At 38.5% G+C, this 14,113-nt stretch overlaps 1 protein-coding gene and 1 non-coding gene across 2 annotated transcripts; both read left to right on the top strand.

Annotated features, from left to right (window-relative positions):
- Positions 1-73, top strand: trnak-uuu (transfer RNA lysine (anticodon UUU)). The gene has a single exon. It is a non-coding gene; the product is annotated as a tRNA-Lys (tRNA).
- A 1,559-nt stretch (positions 74-1,632) lies between these two features.
- On the top strand, positions 1,633-12,826 carry LOC133640607 (gastrula zinc finger protein XlCGF57.1-like). The gene is made up of 3 exons (XM_062034123.1): positions 1,633-2,176; positions 4,667-4,849; positions 10,882-12,826. Exons 1-3 carry the CDS (start codon positions 2,053-2,055, stop codon positions 12,438-12,440), a joined length of 1,866 nt encoding a protein of 621 aa, XP_061890107.1. The 5' UTR covers positions 1,633-2,052; the 3' UTR covers positions 12,441-12,826.
- Positions 12,827-14,113: the final 1,287 nt, after the last annotated feature.

Raw genomic sequence — 14,113 nt, 5'->3', positions numbered from 1 at the left:
GCCTGGATAGCTCAGTCGGTAGAGCATCAGACTTTTAATCTGAGGGTCCAGGGTTCAAGTCCCTGTTCAGGCGGTAAATCTCATTATCTTCCAGCAAAAGCTAATTTTACCATGAATTGATTAACGTGGACCCCGACTTCAACAAGTTGAAAAACTTATTACCATTTAGTGGTCAATTGTACGGAATATTGTACTGTGCAATCTACTAATAAAAGTCTCAATCGATCAAAACCCATATCCTCAAAGACTGCAATGAAGTACAATGAGGAGAGGGTTAAAATTCACGCAAAACTGTCAGAAACTGGAAACGAGGACATTTCACTGAAAAGCATATTAAGCTGGGAACATCAAGCAAATAAAGACCACTGGAGAGCAGCTGTATGGCTAAGACGTGTCCAGTCTGCCGGAAATTAAAAAGAAGAAGAACATAAGTAAGAACGTTATGACAACAGACAGTCGCTGGCCTACCTTACAATTATCAATCAAATCGTGAAAGCACTCCATCACTATGGCAGGCATCTGTCGCTTCATCCTGGACAATATTCATGACACATGTGTGCTTTGTTTTAAAGATGTGCTATTTGGATATACACTGTATGACAAATTTTACCTTTGCAACCTCATTATACTATTGGCTAAGTTTTATATTCATAAATATAAGTTTCTCAATACGTGACCTGTTTTTTGTGCCTTTAAAAAAGAATTAGAACTCTACATTAAAACACTCACTACCTCTAACAACCAAAAGGCTGTGAAAACTATGATGCTGTGTTCCAAATTTTAATTATTTACTGAATTTGTGTGAGCCTATGGCTTTGCACTTTGTTTTATATATATATATATATATATATATATATATATATATATATATATATATATATATATATATATATATATATATATATATATATATATATATATATATATATATATATATATATATATATATATATATTTTTTAAATTTTTTTATTTTTTAATTTTATTTTAATTTATTTTATTATTATTATTTTTTTGCATTCTTTTATTGAGTTTACAACCCCCTGGCGCTGTTTTTGTACGGTTTTTGTACTTATTTTGATTATTATTATTTCTCAATTGTTTGTAAATGTTGCAATTTATAAATAAAGGTTTATAAAATAAGAAATAAAAAAATAAAAAAATTATCAATCAAATCTGGGAGAATGATTAAGAGTACAAAAGCCCTTAAATTGGTATCTTTGTTAAAAACATTTAAAGGGATTTAGGTAGCCCTTTTTTTTCCTATTTTTTTCCCCCTATTTTTTATTATCTGTAATTGCTTATGTTTTCTTTATTTGATATTGAAAGGGCCTTGACTTTTGTGTGAATTATAAATGTATGTTTGTTGTTCAATAATTAAAAAAATAAAAAATAAAAATCGCTGGCTTCGAGCCTCGTATTGGTAATGAGCCGGACGTGACGTCAGGTGAATGCAACCTGTAACGACAAAAGAACACAAAATGGTCATGAAAACCTACCACATTCTACAAGACATAAAAAAGACTACCATCAAAGACACATTAATAAGTAATGAGCAATATTTTTCCCCGTTTCTTTTGTTTGTTCTTTCTTCATGAGAGTGTTTTTTTAATATCTCGTTTAATGTTTGAGGACTAGAACGGAAATAGTGTATTTATTTTGAAAATGTACAATAGACATGTTTACTTTACTATATTGTTTGTACTTGTTTCTCTCGCGATATCTGACAACACTGCGCGTGAACTAAACAGGACGAAGAACAAGCAAAATGGCGTTCGACGGGGAAGACGTTATTGTGGTTATTACAGTACTGTGTTGTTATTCAGCACGTACATGTACACATTTGTGTCGTGTAATAGAGTAAATATCGTTATTAATTGTTTGTATCCGGATACATTAGTCTGAGTGCACGTTAACTTGAAGATATCCGTGCTAGCATAGCTTACTAGTTAGCTTAGCTTGTTAGCTGCTAAGAAAGAGAGGCGGAAGTGATCAAAACACATCGCTAAGCAGAGATCAAGTGTAGTGAGTAAAGTGTTGTGATTGTGTGAAAATGTGCGAAAGAACGATAGCAGAGTACGAGGAGGAACTTTGTCCAACAAAAGAGGAGAAGGAGCGACAACATCAACTACTGGACGCTGTTTTCAAGAAACATCAAGTTGTGTTACACAGAACAGGTTTGTTTACTTCTTACTCTCACATGTTTACTTACGTCATATTTATTTATTCACTTATTTTTTCTATATAGATTGTCGATTGGAAGGCGAATTGTCTTGTGAGAATGATGCAGTGCTTTGGTTTTATTTTGACCCAGCCACCAAAATCACAAAAAAGTGAAGATAAATATTTAATATGTTGACAAAACATAGTATGACAGTTTGAAGTAGTTTTGGAATTAGTTTTTTAAATTTATTTACATCATATGTAATTTTTTTTTGTTCAAAAAGGTTCATTATGTTAAGATCAAGATGAGTTTATTTCGGGCAGCACGGTGAAAGAGTGGTTAGAGCATCTGCCTCACAATACGAAAGGTCTGGGTTCGATCTTGCGCTCGGGATCTTTCTGTGTGGAGTTTGCATGTTCTCCCCGTGACTGCGTGGGTTCCCTCCGGGTACTCCGGCTTCCTCCCACCTCCAAAGACATGCACCTGGGGATAGGTTGATTGGCAACACTAAATGGTCCCTAGTGTGTGAATGTGAGTGTGAATGTTGTCTGTCTATCATAGTTGGCCCTGTGATGAGGTGGCGACTTGTCCAGGGTGTACCCCGCCTTCCGCCCGAATGCAGCTGAGATAGGCTCCAGTGACCCCCCGCGACCCTGAAAGGGACAAGCGTTAGAAAATGGATGCACGGATGAGTTTATTTCAAAGGGGACACTGCAATTTCATAAAGCACATGACTACACATGGTTAAAAAAGCCAGAATTAGCCAGAAGGCTAGTTTTCATCTGTAGTCCCCTGGCCATGGTGTAAAAAAGGCAGTACAATTACAAGTTAAAAGAAAAGAAAGAGAGAGAAAAATACATATACGATATGATAAAAAATAAAATACAACATCACAACATAACATTACTTAGCATCAAAGCAGGCTCATCTTTTAGTGCTGGCAGCTGCAGGCGTTGATAAGCCACATTTTAAATTTTTGTGTGAAGGTATTGTAAGTGGTGACCAGTTTAACCTCCTCAGGTACTGAGTTCCACACATTTGCGCTCCTTACTGACCAGGCCGACTTACTGAAAGTGTTCTGTATATGAATAAGAATGTCTTCTTATTCATATACTTCTTGGGATCTCATGTACATAGTGTATACACCCCCCCCCCACCCCCCCCATTTTTTGTATATATCAGTGTTTCCCATAAACTGCCAAGATACCTGTGGCGTTGGGGGCGTGGCTATGGGCGTGGTCACCATGACATCATCGAGTAATTTGCATAATTTACTACAATGATATGATTTTCTCTAAAAAGGCTCAAAAAATGTATACTTACTAATAAATAATAACAGTTTTGTTTTAAACGTCCATCCATCCATCCATTTTACAAGATAATTACAACACTTTATGTACATATTTATATACAGATTTGAACAATAAGTTATTCACTGAAGTATATTTATTAATTGTGGTTCTTACAAAAAATATATCTTATAAAATATAAAAGCTAAAATGTCTCTTAAAGCTCTGCCCCTTTAATTAGGGCATACTAAATAATTTAACTTTAGCCTACTACTGCAACCATATTATTTACCAGCAACATAAAGTGAAACAGAGGCAGAGGTGTCCTGCGACAGTCAGTAACAAATAAACAGAAAACAGTAGTGGTCAAATACAAATAAGGCAACAAGAGAAGTATCCTACACTTCTCTTTTGTAAAGTAAATCTGAACAGCCTATATGGGCATCTACATCAACTATATGATTTGCCTGAAAAGCTGGACAGGACAAAAAAAAAAACAATTATTAAAAAAAATACTTTTTAAATTTTTTTTTATTTTTTTTATTTTTTATTTGTGGCGGACGTAATTCTTTCGTGGCGGGCCGCCACAAATAAATTAATGTGTGGGAAACACTGTATATAGTTTTTCAAATCACCTGACATGTATACTGTGTATATGTACAACATTTATTTAAAAAAAATTAGGTAATTTTTTATATACATGTTACAGGTTATGTATATTTTATTAGTGAATGTATCAAATGTGATGAATATTTAATGGACCACAATGGAAACAAGCCTTTTGGCTTTTTGTGCCATCCATTTGCCTTTTTAAAGCATCACATGGATTAAATTCTTTAAGATGTCAATAAACTTCTCAATCAATCAATCAAACCATATATCAGATGGAATTTGCACCTAAAAAAGTAAATAAATAAAAAATTCCATCGAACATACCGAAAATATTGTCTGATTACAAGAACATTTGAAAAGTATATGTAATTTATGGTTGGGTGTCGGACTATGCCATTACAAGGTTAATGTTAGAAGTATGAAGGCTTTTCAAGTTGCTCCCCATTTTGACAAAAGGAACTTTTTCCTGTGTTATTGATTGTTTAGCTAGACACTTTTAACACAGCACACAAAAGAACACAAATAATCTCATTGTGTTAACAGCGTCAGTCAAAAACTATTTCTCTTCTTCCTTAATCTTGATTTACTTATTTACCCAACAGACATCCAGCAGCCCTCCCACATTAAAGAGGAAGAGGAGGAAGTGTGGCTCACTCAGGAGGAAGAGCGTCTTCTAGGGCAGGAGGAGGCTGATCTCACCAAGTTTCCACTGACTGTTGTCTCTGTGAAGACTGAAGAGCATGAAGACAAACCACCTGAGTCCTCACAGCTTCTTCACAGTCCAAGTAAGCACAACATCCACATATAATTTTATTCTCAGGGCATTCAGTCCATCACAACTGGACTGTTCACTTTGTCTTAGAAGACGTTTGGCCTCTCATCCAAGTAGACTTAATCCGTTCATGCTCATAGACTTCAAGTCTTAAATCTGATCATTTGAATTTAAGGCCTTAGAATGTCTTAAAGGCCTACTGAAATGAATTTTTTTTATTTAAACGGGGATAGCAGATCTATTCTATGTGTCCTACTTGATCATTTCGCGATATTGCCATATTTTTGCTGAAAGGATTTAGTATAGAACAACGACGATAAAGATTGCAACTTTTGGTATCTGATAAAAAAAAGGCTTGCACCTACCGGAAGTAGCGTGACGTAGTCAGTTGAACATATACGCAAAGTTCCCTATTGTTTACAATGATGGCCGCATGAAGTGAGAGAGATTCGGACCGAGAAAGCGACAATTTCCCCATTAATTTGAGCGAGGATGAAAGATTTGTGGATGAGTAAAGTGCAAGTGAAGGACTAGTGGGGAGTTGAAGCTATTCAGATAGGGAAGATGCTGTGAGAGCCGGGGGTGACCTGATATTCAGCTGGGAATGACTACAACAGTAAATAAACACAAGACATATATATACTCTATTAGCCACAACACAACCAGGCTTATATTTAATATGCCACAAATTAATCCTGCATAAAAACACCTGCGTGTTTGTTATGCTAGCTCCTAGCTCCTCTGCTAGCTCCTAGCTCCATAGAACACGCCAATACAATTCAAACACCTGATCAACACACACAATCACTCAGCCCAAAAGACCGTTTACCTAACCCAAGGTTCATAAAGCTTATATATTTTTAAAAAGTTACGTACGTGACGCGCACATACGGTCAAGTTATCGAATGTTTAGCAGCCAAGGCTGCATACTCACGGTACCTGATATTCAGCTGGGAATGACTACAACAGTAAATAAACACAAGACATATATATACTCTATTAGCCACAACACAACCAGGCTTATATTTAATATGCCACAAATTAATCCTGCATAATAACACCTGCGTGTTTGTTATGCTAGCTCCTAGCTCCTCTGCTAGCTCCTAGCTCCATAGAACACGCCAATACAATTCAAACACCTGATCAACACACACAATCACTCAGCCCAAAAGACCGTTCACCTAACCCAAGGTTCATAAAGCTTATATATTTTTTAAAAGTTACGTACGTGACGCGCACGTACGGTACGGTACGTGTTATGCTAGCTCCTAGCTCCTCTGCTAGCTCCTAGCTCCATAGAACACGCCAATACAATTCAAACACATGATCAACACACACAATCACTCAGCCCAAAAGACCGTTCACCTAACCCAAGGTTCATAAAGCTTATATATTTAAAAAAAGTTACGTACATACGCAAAAAAAAGCCAAAGCTGCATACTCACAGTAGCACGTCTGCGTCTTTGTCATCCAAATCAAAGTAATCCTGGTAAGAGTCTGTGTTGTCCCAGTTCTCTACAGGCGTCTGTGTATCCAAATCAAAAGTCCTCCTGGTTAGAGTCTCTGTTATCCGAGTTCTTCCATCTTGACTGCATCTTTCGGGAATGTAAACAAAGAAGCGCCGGCTGTGTACTGTTGTGGCTGACTACGTTCGAAAAATACGTCCATTTCGCACCGACAACTTTCTTCTTTGCTTGCTCGGCTTCCTTCTCCATAATGCAATGAACATGATTGAAACAGATTCACGAACACAGATGTCCAGAATACTGTGGAATTATGAAATGAAAACAGAGCTTTTTCGTATCGGCTTCAATGTGGAAGGCATACCCGTGTTCGCCGGGCTACGTCACACGCATACGTCATCCTCAGAGGCGTTTCGAACCGGAAGTTTAGCGGCAAATTTAAAATGTCACTTTATAAGTTAACCCGGCCGTATTGGCATGTGTTATAATGTTAAGATTTCATCATTGATATATAAACTATCAGACTGCGTGGTCGGTAGTAGTGGCTTTCAGTAGGCCTTTAAATTCTATTAAAATATCTTCCTTGGAAGGACTCAAAAATTCTATAGACAATAATTTAATATAAAACAAATTCATAAACTAATTAGCTGTGCAGCCCGATTAGAATTTCTTCAGCATAAGTGGGCGGTGCTGTGTATGTTACAGTAGAGTTTAGCTAGCGGTGGATATTACGAAAGCCCACAGCAAAGCAGAGTTATTTGTGTAAGATGGTAAGTGCAAGTTCAACCTTTGTGGCTGTAGAACAAATCATTTCATGCGTGATTGAAGCCAGTGAACAGAAACCTAGAACATTTTTTTCACCAACGTCACAACTCAAGCCATCGTGGAGGACAGCGTTTATAAACATTGGGGTGAAAAAGTGGAAAAAACTGGACAAGTCTGTGTCAAATGATGCTTAAACACCTGCACAACTGTACTTTATACTTGGCATCGTTATTGTCGATATTTGTATCCATCTGCCCACCTTTTGTTTACATTTACGAGCTCTAGCTTGCGGTTAGCATATCCTCCTACAGTGTGTAGTACAACATTTTTCGCTATTCCTCCTCCTCCAGTGATAGTGATATTGTAATAAACTTAGTTATTTGCCGCTTTGCACTGTGGAGGAATGTTAGCCGCTAGTGACGACGCTACAGTGTGTTGAGGATGCACTCGTTGGCTTGTCGCTGTCAAATTTGCTGACACAAAAGAATGTGTCATCAACATGCGTTATCATATGACTACAATAATAAAGGCTCTATACTTGGCAAAATTTATATCATTTATATTGTGCAACTGTAATGAGATGTTTACTACACTGCAAAACTGAAATCTAAGTAAGGGTGATATTTGCTTATTTTATGTCTGATAAGATAATTTTTCTCACTAAGCAGATTTTATGTTTGAGTGTTTTACTTGTTTTAAGTGTTTTGGTCCTAAATGATCTCAGTAAGATATTACAGCTTGTTGCTGAGATTTGATGACCTATATTGAGTAAAACATGCTTGAAACTAGAATAGAAACTGTTGCAAAGCTGTGTCATCAACACTCACAAGTATAAAACTACTTTTTTAAAGTCATCATTTCTTATTTCAAGCATGAACAAAAAAATCATGACTTTGACACAATTGTGTCTCATATTAAAACAGATGACAGCCAAATGGACTTTGCTGTTTTATTTTCAATGAAACAAGAGAAAATACGTACTCATATAGTAGTACAGTTGTTATTAGTGGGAATATACTTATTTTGGGGTTCATTGAGGTTAGCTAATTTTACGTGTTTTGGAAAGTCTTGACAAGCCAAATATTCTTGTTCTATTGGCAGATAATTTTGCTTAGTTCAAATAAAATACCCCTAATTTTTGTATTTTTTATTCTTGTTTTTGAACACTGACTTTTTGCAGTGTAGTGAAATCCTAATATTTCATATAGTAAACACAAATTTATCTGTGGTGTAATGACTGATAGTTGTCAGGCTTGCCCTTGACAGTTTGGTTGTGTTTTAGTTTTTCCTCTGAGTTGGTTGTATTTCCTGTCAGCGCTCTTGTTTTGGTTCTGTTTCCTGTTTGTTTCTCTGAGTGCTGTCCCCTCAGCTGTGGCTGATTGGCACGGGGCCACACCTGGTGCCAATCAGCCAGCTGCTATTTATACCTGCCCTGCCCTCCAGTCACTGCTGGATTATTGTAGTGTCTACCTGTCAATGCCACTACTACCTGTCACTATACTTCGTTGTAGCTCTGTCTACTTTTGTTCACTCCGCTCTAGTCATAGTTCCTTCGTGTCACAGTAAGTGTTTTTGTTTCTTGTCCACAGTTAGCCTTTGTGCTATTTTAGTTCATAGCCTAGTTTGTTCTCCGCCTTGTGCGCGCCTTTTGTTTGTACCCTTTTGTTTGTTTTTGGTTATAGAGTTTAATTAAATCATGTTTCCTCGCACAATGCCTGCCGCCTTCTCTGCATCTTGGGGTTCGTCACCAACAAACTCTGACAATAGTAGTGCACTTACAGCAGTATGACTAATAAAAAGCCGTCATTCTCTTATATTATTTCTATTATTCCAATAATTGAATATCAAATACTCAGACTGCATGGACCCACTAGCTGGGGAAGTTAGCGCTCCAGTCAGATGAACACACTCAATAACTCCCCCGTGACGTTTTGGTGAATTTACAGAGGGATTTGTGAAACTGTAACAATATAAAAAGAATGCCGTTGTAAGTTAATAACACTGAAACACACTTGTGAAGGTGTTAGCATATTAGCTCATTCTAACAACGCTAGCTTAATTACATTACGATAGCACGTACAAATATGTATACAAACACTCCTACAGACAACAAACATGGGTTAAGTGAGTAGGAATTGTTTTATCTATATTGTTACACTTACAAACGGTGCTTGGAGCGATGAATAAAGAAACCATACGAGAAGAAAAGCTATCGATGACTAAGGGTGAAAATAAAATTTGTCGCTGTGGAAGTCGCTTCCTAGCAGCTCCACTGTAGACACGGCACAACAGCCAAGCGTGCAGGTTCAACAAAGTTTTTAATGTTTTTAACAAGATTTTCAAAAGTGTCTTTCGGCATGTCGTGACGTTGCCGTCACTCCCAATCCTCTCTCCCCCTCTGCTCCCGGCTGCTTGCTGTTAAAGACAACAGATGATTAGATTAACACGTACCACCTGTGAAATCTAATCACCTGCCAGCTGTGTCTCGCCGTCCCACACATGCCCCGCCCCTAGCTGATGGTGCTCCACCCTCGACACCATTGCCAGAGGCGGTGACCTTTGCTCCTGCAGGCGCGCTGACGCACTTCCCTCCACAGTCGCCAACAAATAAATTTGTCGACATAGTCGTGACGTCATCACTCGTGTTTTTCCTGTGGGACACGAGTCAGCACCACCACTCGCATCAACATTGATGGTGTAAACATGTAAAGAGTGGAAATATTTTCCCCTATTCTGGTTAAAAATATGAATAGATCTTGTTTTTATGACCCTATATCTGTGATACGGGGGCATTTAAAGCGTAGGAATGTTGGACATCTGTAGGATGCGGTTTCAATTCCAGACATGTGGATTTCCACATTTTTAAACATTCATTTTTGCGTCAAAATGTCACTTTGTGGTTTTTTTTTTTTATATGAAACGTTGACGGTTGTGTAGTTTGCTGCTAATCATACTTTGATGATTACAATCCGAACACTGTTAGTATTTATTAGTCGCCAGCGAGAAGGTACATTTTTGACGTGACGAATGTCAAAAAACAGAGGTCAAAACACAGGAAGTATAATAGCTGAGGAGGCGTGGCTACAGGATAGAGTTGCCAAATGGGAAACATTTTCTGAGTTCTTTGCATGCCATCCATCCATCCATCCATTTTCTACCGCTTGTCCTTTTCGGGGTCGCGGGGGGTGCTGGAGCTTATCTCAGCTGCATTCGGGCGGAAGGCGGGGTACACCCTGGACAAGTCGCCACCTCATCGCAGGGCCAGCACAGATAGACAGACAACATTCACACTCTAGGGACCGTTAAGTGTTGCCAATCTACCTATCCCCAGGTGCATGTCTTTGGAGGTGGGAGGAAGCCGGAGTACCCGGAGGGAACCCACGCAGTCACGGGAAGAACATGCAAACTCCACACAGAAATATCCCGAGCCCGGGATTGAACTCAGGCCCTTCGTATTGTGAGGCACATGCACTAACCCCTGTGCCAAAATGTAACCAGATATTAACAGTAAATCAACAATTAGATAAATAATAGTTTTGAGAAAATTAATGCAAATGGCAATGATTTAATATGTTACATCATTTCCTTTTTTTTTAAATCAATTTATCTGTTGAATAATATATTGCAATAAACATTCAATGCCGTATTGCCCATACTTGTGGGAAAAAAAATTCCCCCACACGGTTTGGTCTTATTTACTTGGGCAAGTTCATACCATAACTTGTTTTTCTATAGTACTAAACGTACTGAATGTGTCATGTGACTGAGCAAAGCTGGACAATTCTGAAGCATGTGTTTGTTTTTTTGTGTCCTGCAGACGTCTGTGAAAAAAATGTTCTCCCCGAGCAGCAGGAGTGGAGATTTAGGATGGAGCAGGAGGAGCCACAACCCCCCCACATTAAAGAGGAAAAGGAGGCGCCACAGAATCTGCACCTTAAAAATGAAGAGGAGGACCCACTGAGCCCCCAAATTAAAGAGGAAGAGGAGGAACACAGCATCAGTCAGGAGGGAGATCAGCTTGAATGGTTGGAGGAGTTCCCAGTGACTGGTGTCCCTGTGAAGAGTGAGGATGATGAGGTCAAAGGTGAAAGTGAGGAGAAGAGAGAGGCGGAGCCTCCAAGCAGCAGCTCAACTCAACACATGACAACAGAAGCTGATGGAGACCACTGTGGAGGATCACAAGCAGACAAGCTCTTAGCTCCACTATCAGATAGTGAGGACACAACGTCACACTCTCCTGACACTGATGATGAACACTCTAAAGATGATAAGACATGTCACACTGACAACACACACTTCACATGTTCTCACTGCGACAAAACTTTTAGTCATCGCTATCGGAAAGTACACATGAGAACACACACCGGGGAAAAACCTTTTATTTGCTCAGGATGTGGGAAATGTTTTTCAAGAAAAAACGGGTTGAAAGAACACATGCAAATCCACACTGGAGAAAAACCTTTTTTCTGCTCAGTATGTGGTAAAAGTTTTGTGTTAAGTCAAAATTTGAAAGTACACATGAGAATACACACTGGAGAGAAGCCCTTTTCCTGTTCAATCTGTGGCAAAAGTTTTACACAAAGTCAATGTTTGAAAAGACACAAAAGATTACACACTGGAGAACATGATGATGAAGACTCTAAAGATGATAAGACATGTCACACTGACAACACACACTTTCCATGTTCTCACTGTGACAAAACGTTTAATTACCGCTGTGATCTGAAAGTACACATGAGAATACACACTGGAGAAAACGCTTTTTCCTGCTCAGAATGTGGTAAAGGTTTTGTACAAACACAGCATTTAAAAGTACACATGAGAATGCACACCGGAGAAAAACCTTTTCTCTGTTCAGTCTGTGGTAAAGGTTTTGTACAAAGTCAAAATTTGAAAGTACACATGAAAACGCACACTGGAGAAAAACCTTTTATTTGTTCAGTCTGCACTAAAGGTTTTTTACAAAGTCACGATTTGAAAACACACATGAGAACACACACCGGAGAAAAACCATTCCCATGCTCAGTTTGCAATAAAACATTCCCTCAAAAGTACCATTTGGAAAGACACACAAGAGTACATACCGGAGAAAAACCTTTTACCTGTTCAATCTGTTGCAAAGGTTTTGCACACAAGAAGAATTTAAAAGTGCACATGCGAACGCACACCGGTGAGAAATCATGTTTCTGTTCAAGCTGCAACAAAAGCTTCTGTGACCAAGCGACACTTGGACGACACATGCGAATACACACCGGAGAGAAAGTGTTTAGTTGCAGTGTGTGTGGTGAACGATTCTCTTATAAGTACCAGTGTAAGAAACACAAGTGTGCTGGTGAGAACAGCAGCAGCAAATTGAAGATGCAGGTGTCAGAATAATTGTATCTAAGTTATCACAAAACTTTGTGTTGCCATGAGTTCCCGGCGAGAGGACAAAAGCCGTCTTTGATCTTACCAAGCAAAAGGCTTGTAAAACTCCACTGTGTAGGATGGGAAGCGACATGAAGGTGTCGGTTTCTTTGATCTATTGTAATCCACAGGAAGATCTTGTCTTGACCCGAGATCTACAAAGTGGAGAGGAAGCAGGAACTGACGCAAGCTCCAGGCATCTTTTCTTTGAACTGTTTTGTGACCAAAGGTCGACGGCTGTTTACGACCCCCTCTCCCCTTAGAAACAGCTGTTGCCATGTAATCAGGGAAAGTCCAAATAAAAGAGGAGGCGTGCAACCTTTTGCCAGAGCGTTGTGGAAGCCCAGACGTTTCTCCTCAATGAGCTAAATTGAATTCTGTCTCTGTTAGATTCCTTGCTTCTTGTCTGTTTAATAGATGTCATCTGTGTTTGAACCTGACAGGAGGATTTGAAATAAACTGTCAAGACGTTGATTCGTTTGGATGTCTAAAAACATCAGCACATATAACATGTGACGTCATTGTTGTGTGTCTAACCAGAACTTTGTTCATATGCTTTTACCAATAAAGGAGCTGTTTGCAACATTTACACGGATTTTAAGATGGCGCCCACATTCCAATGTACTTTTACAGAGAACATCCCGCCCTGTTGTAGCTTCCGGTATGTAATGACGTATGTACGTAACACGCATGCACATTAGCTTTAGGTGTTAAATGTATATTCTCTCATAACAACAACATGACTGCAAATTGTTCGTTGCTTCTCTTGGATGGCTGTTGTACGTGTGCACGCGCTCCCTGCGCGTACGTGTTGACGAGACCAAGTTAGTGACCGCCGTCAACGCCAATCTATTTATTCGGCCCAGTTACATTAACTTTGCATTTGTAAAAAAAATATAGACAAATGTGTTCTGTTCAACCAATAATGTTAACACAAGCTTATTTGTTACTGTAAGGAAGTTGCAAACAACACCTTTAATAGGTTGTTTTGTAAATATGGTTTTATTCGGTTAAGTACATTCATTAACTTACATTGTGTACTTTTATTAGAAAATTAACAAAGATTTAACTGAAAAGATGAGGGTATACAGTAAAAAAACATGCTACATATAGTCAGCATTTTATGTCTATACAGATATTCATTATTCTCTTTTATACTTATTCATAGTAGTGTTTTATATACTCTAGGTCTTTGGAATAATGATGAGTTACATACTTTTATTTTCTAATTGTAAATGATTCCATAGATGAACTGCTTTATATGATATACATATTTGTTTTACATTTGTTCATACCTTTACTTTTGAGCACATAAATTCCTAGTTCATATTTACTGGTTCACATCTGAAACATCTTCTGGAAGCATATTATTATTTGTTTTATACATAATTTGAGCGGTGGAACTGTGTGCCTCACAGTGAAAAGGTCCTGGGTTCGATCCCCAGGCTCGAGGTCTTTCTGTGTGGAGTTTGCATGTTGTCCCTGTGACTGTTCCACCCACCTCCAAAGACATGCACCTGGGGATAGGTTGATTGGCAACACTAAATGGTCCCTAGTGTGTGAATGTGAGTCTGTCTATCTGTGTTGGCCCTGCGATGAGGTGGAGACTTGTCCAGGGTGCACCCCGCCTTCCGTCCGAGTGC

The sequence above is a fragment of the Entelurus aequoreus genome, linkage group LG23 (assembly GCF_033978785.1).
Source record: "Entelurus aequoreus isolate RoL-2023_Sb linkage group LG23, RoL_Eaeq_v1.1, whole genome shotgun sequence".
NCBI lineage: Eukaryota > Metazoa > Chordata > Actinopteri > Syngnathiformes > Syngnathidae > Entelurus > Entelurus aequoreus.
This window is presented reverse-complemented; position numbering and strand designations above follow the sequence as displayed.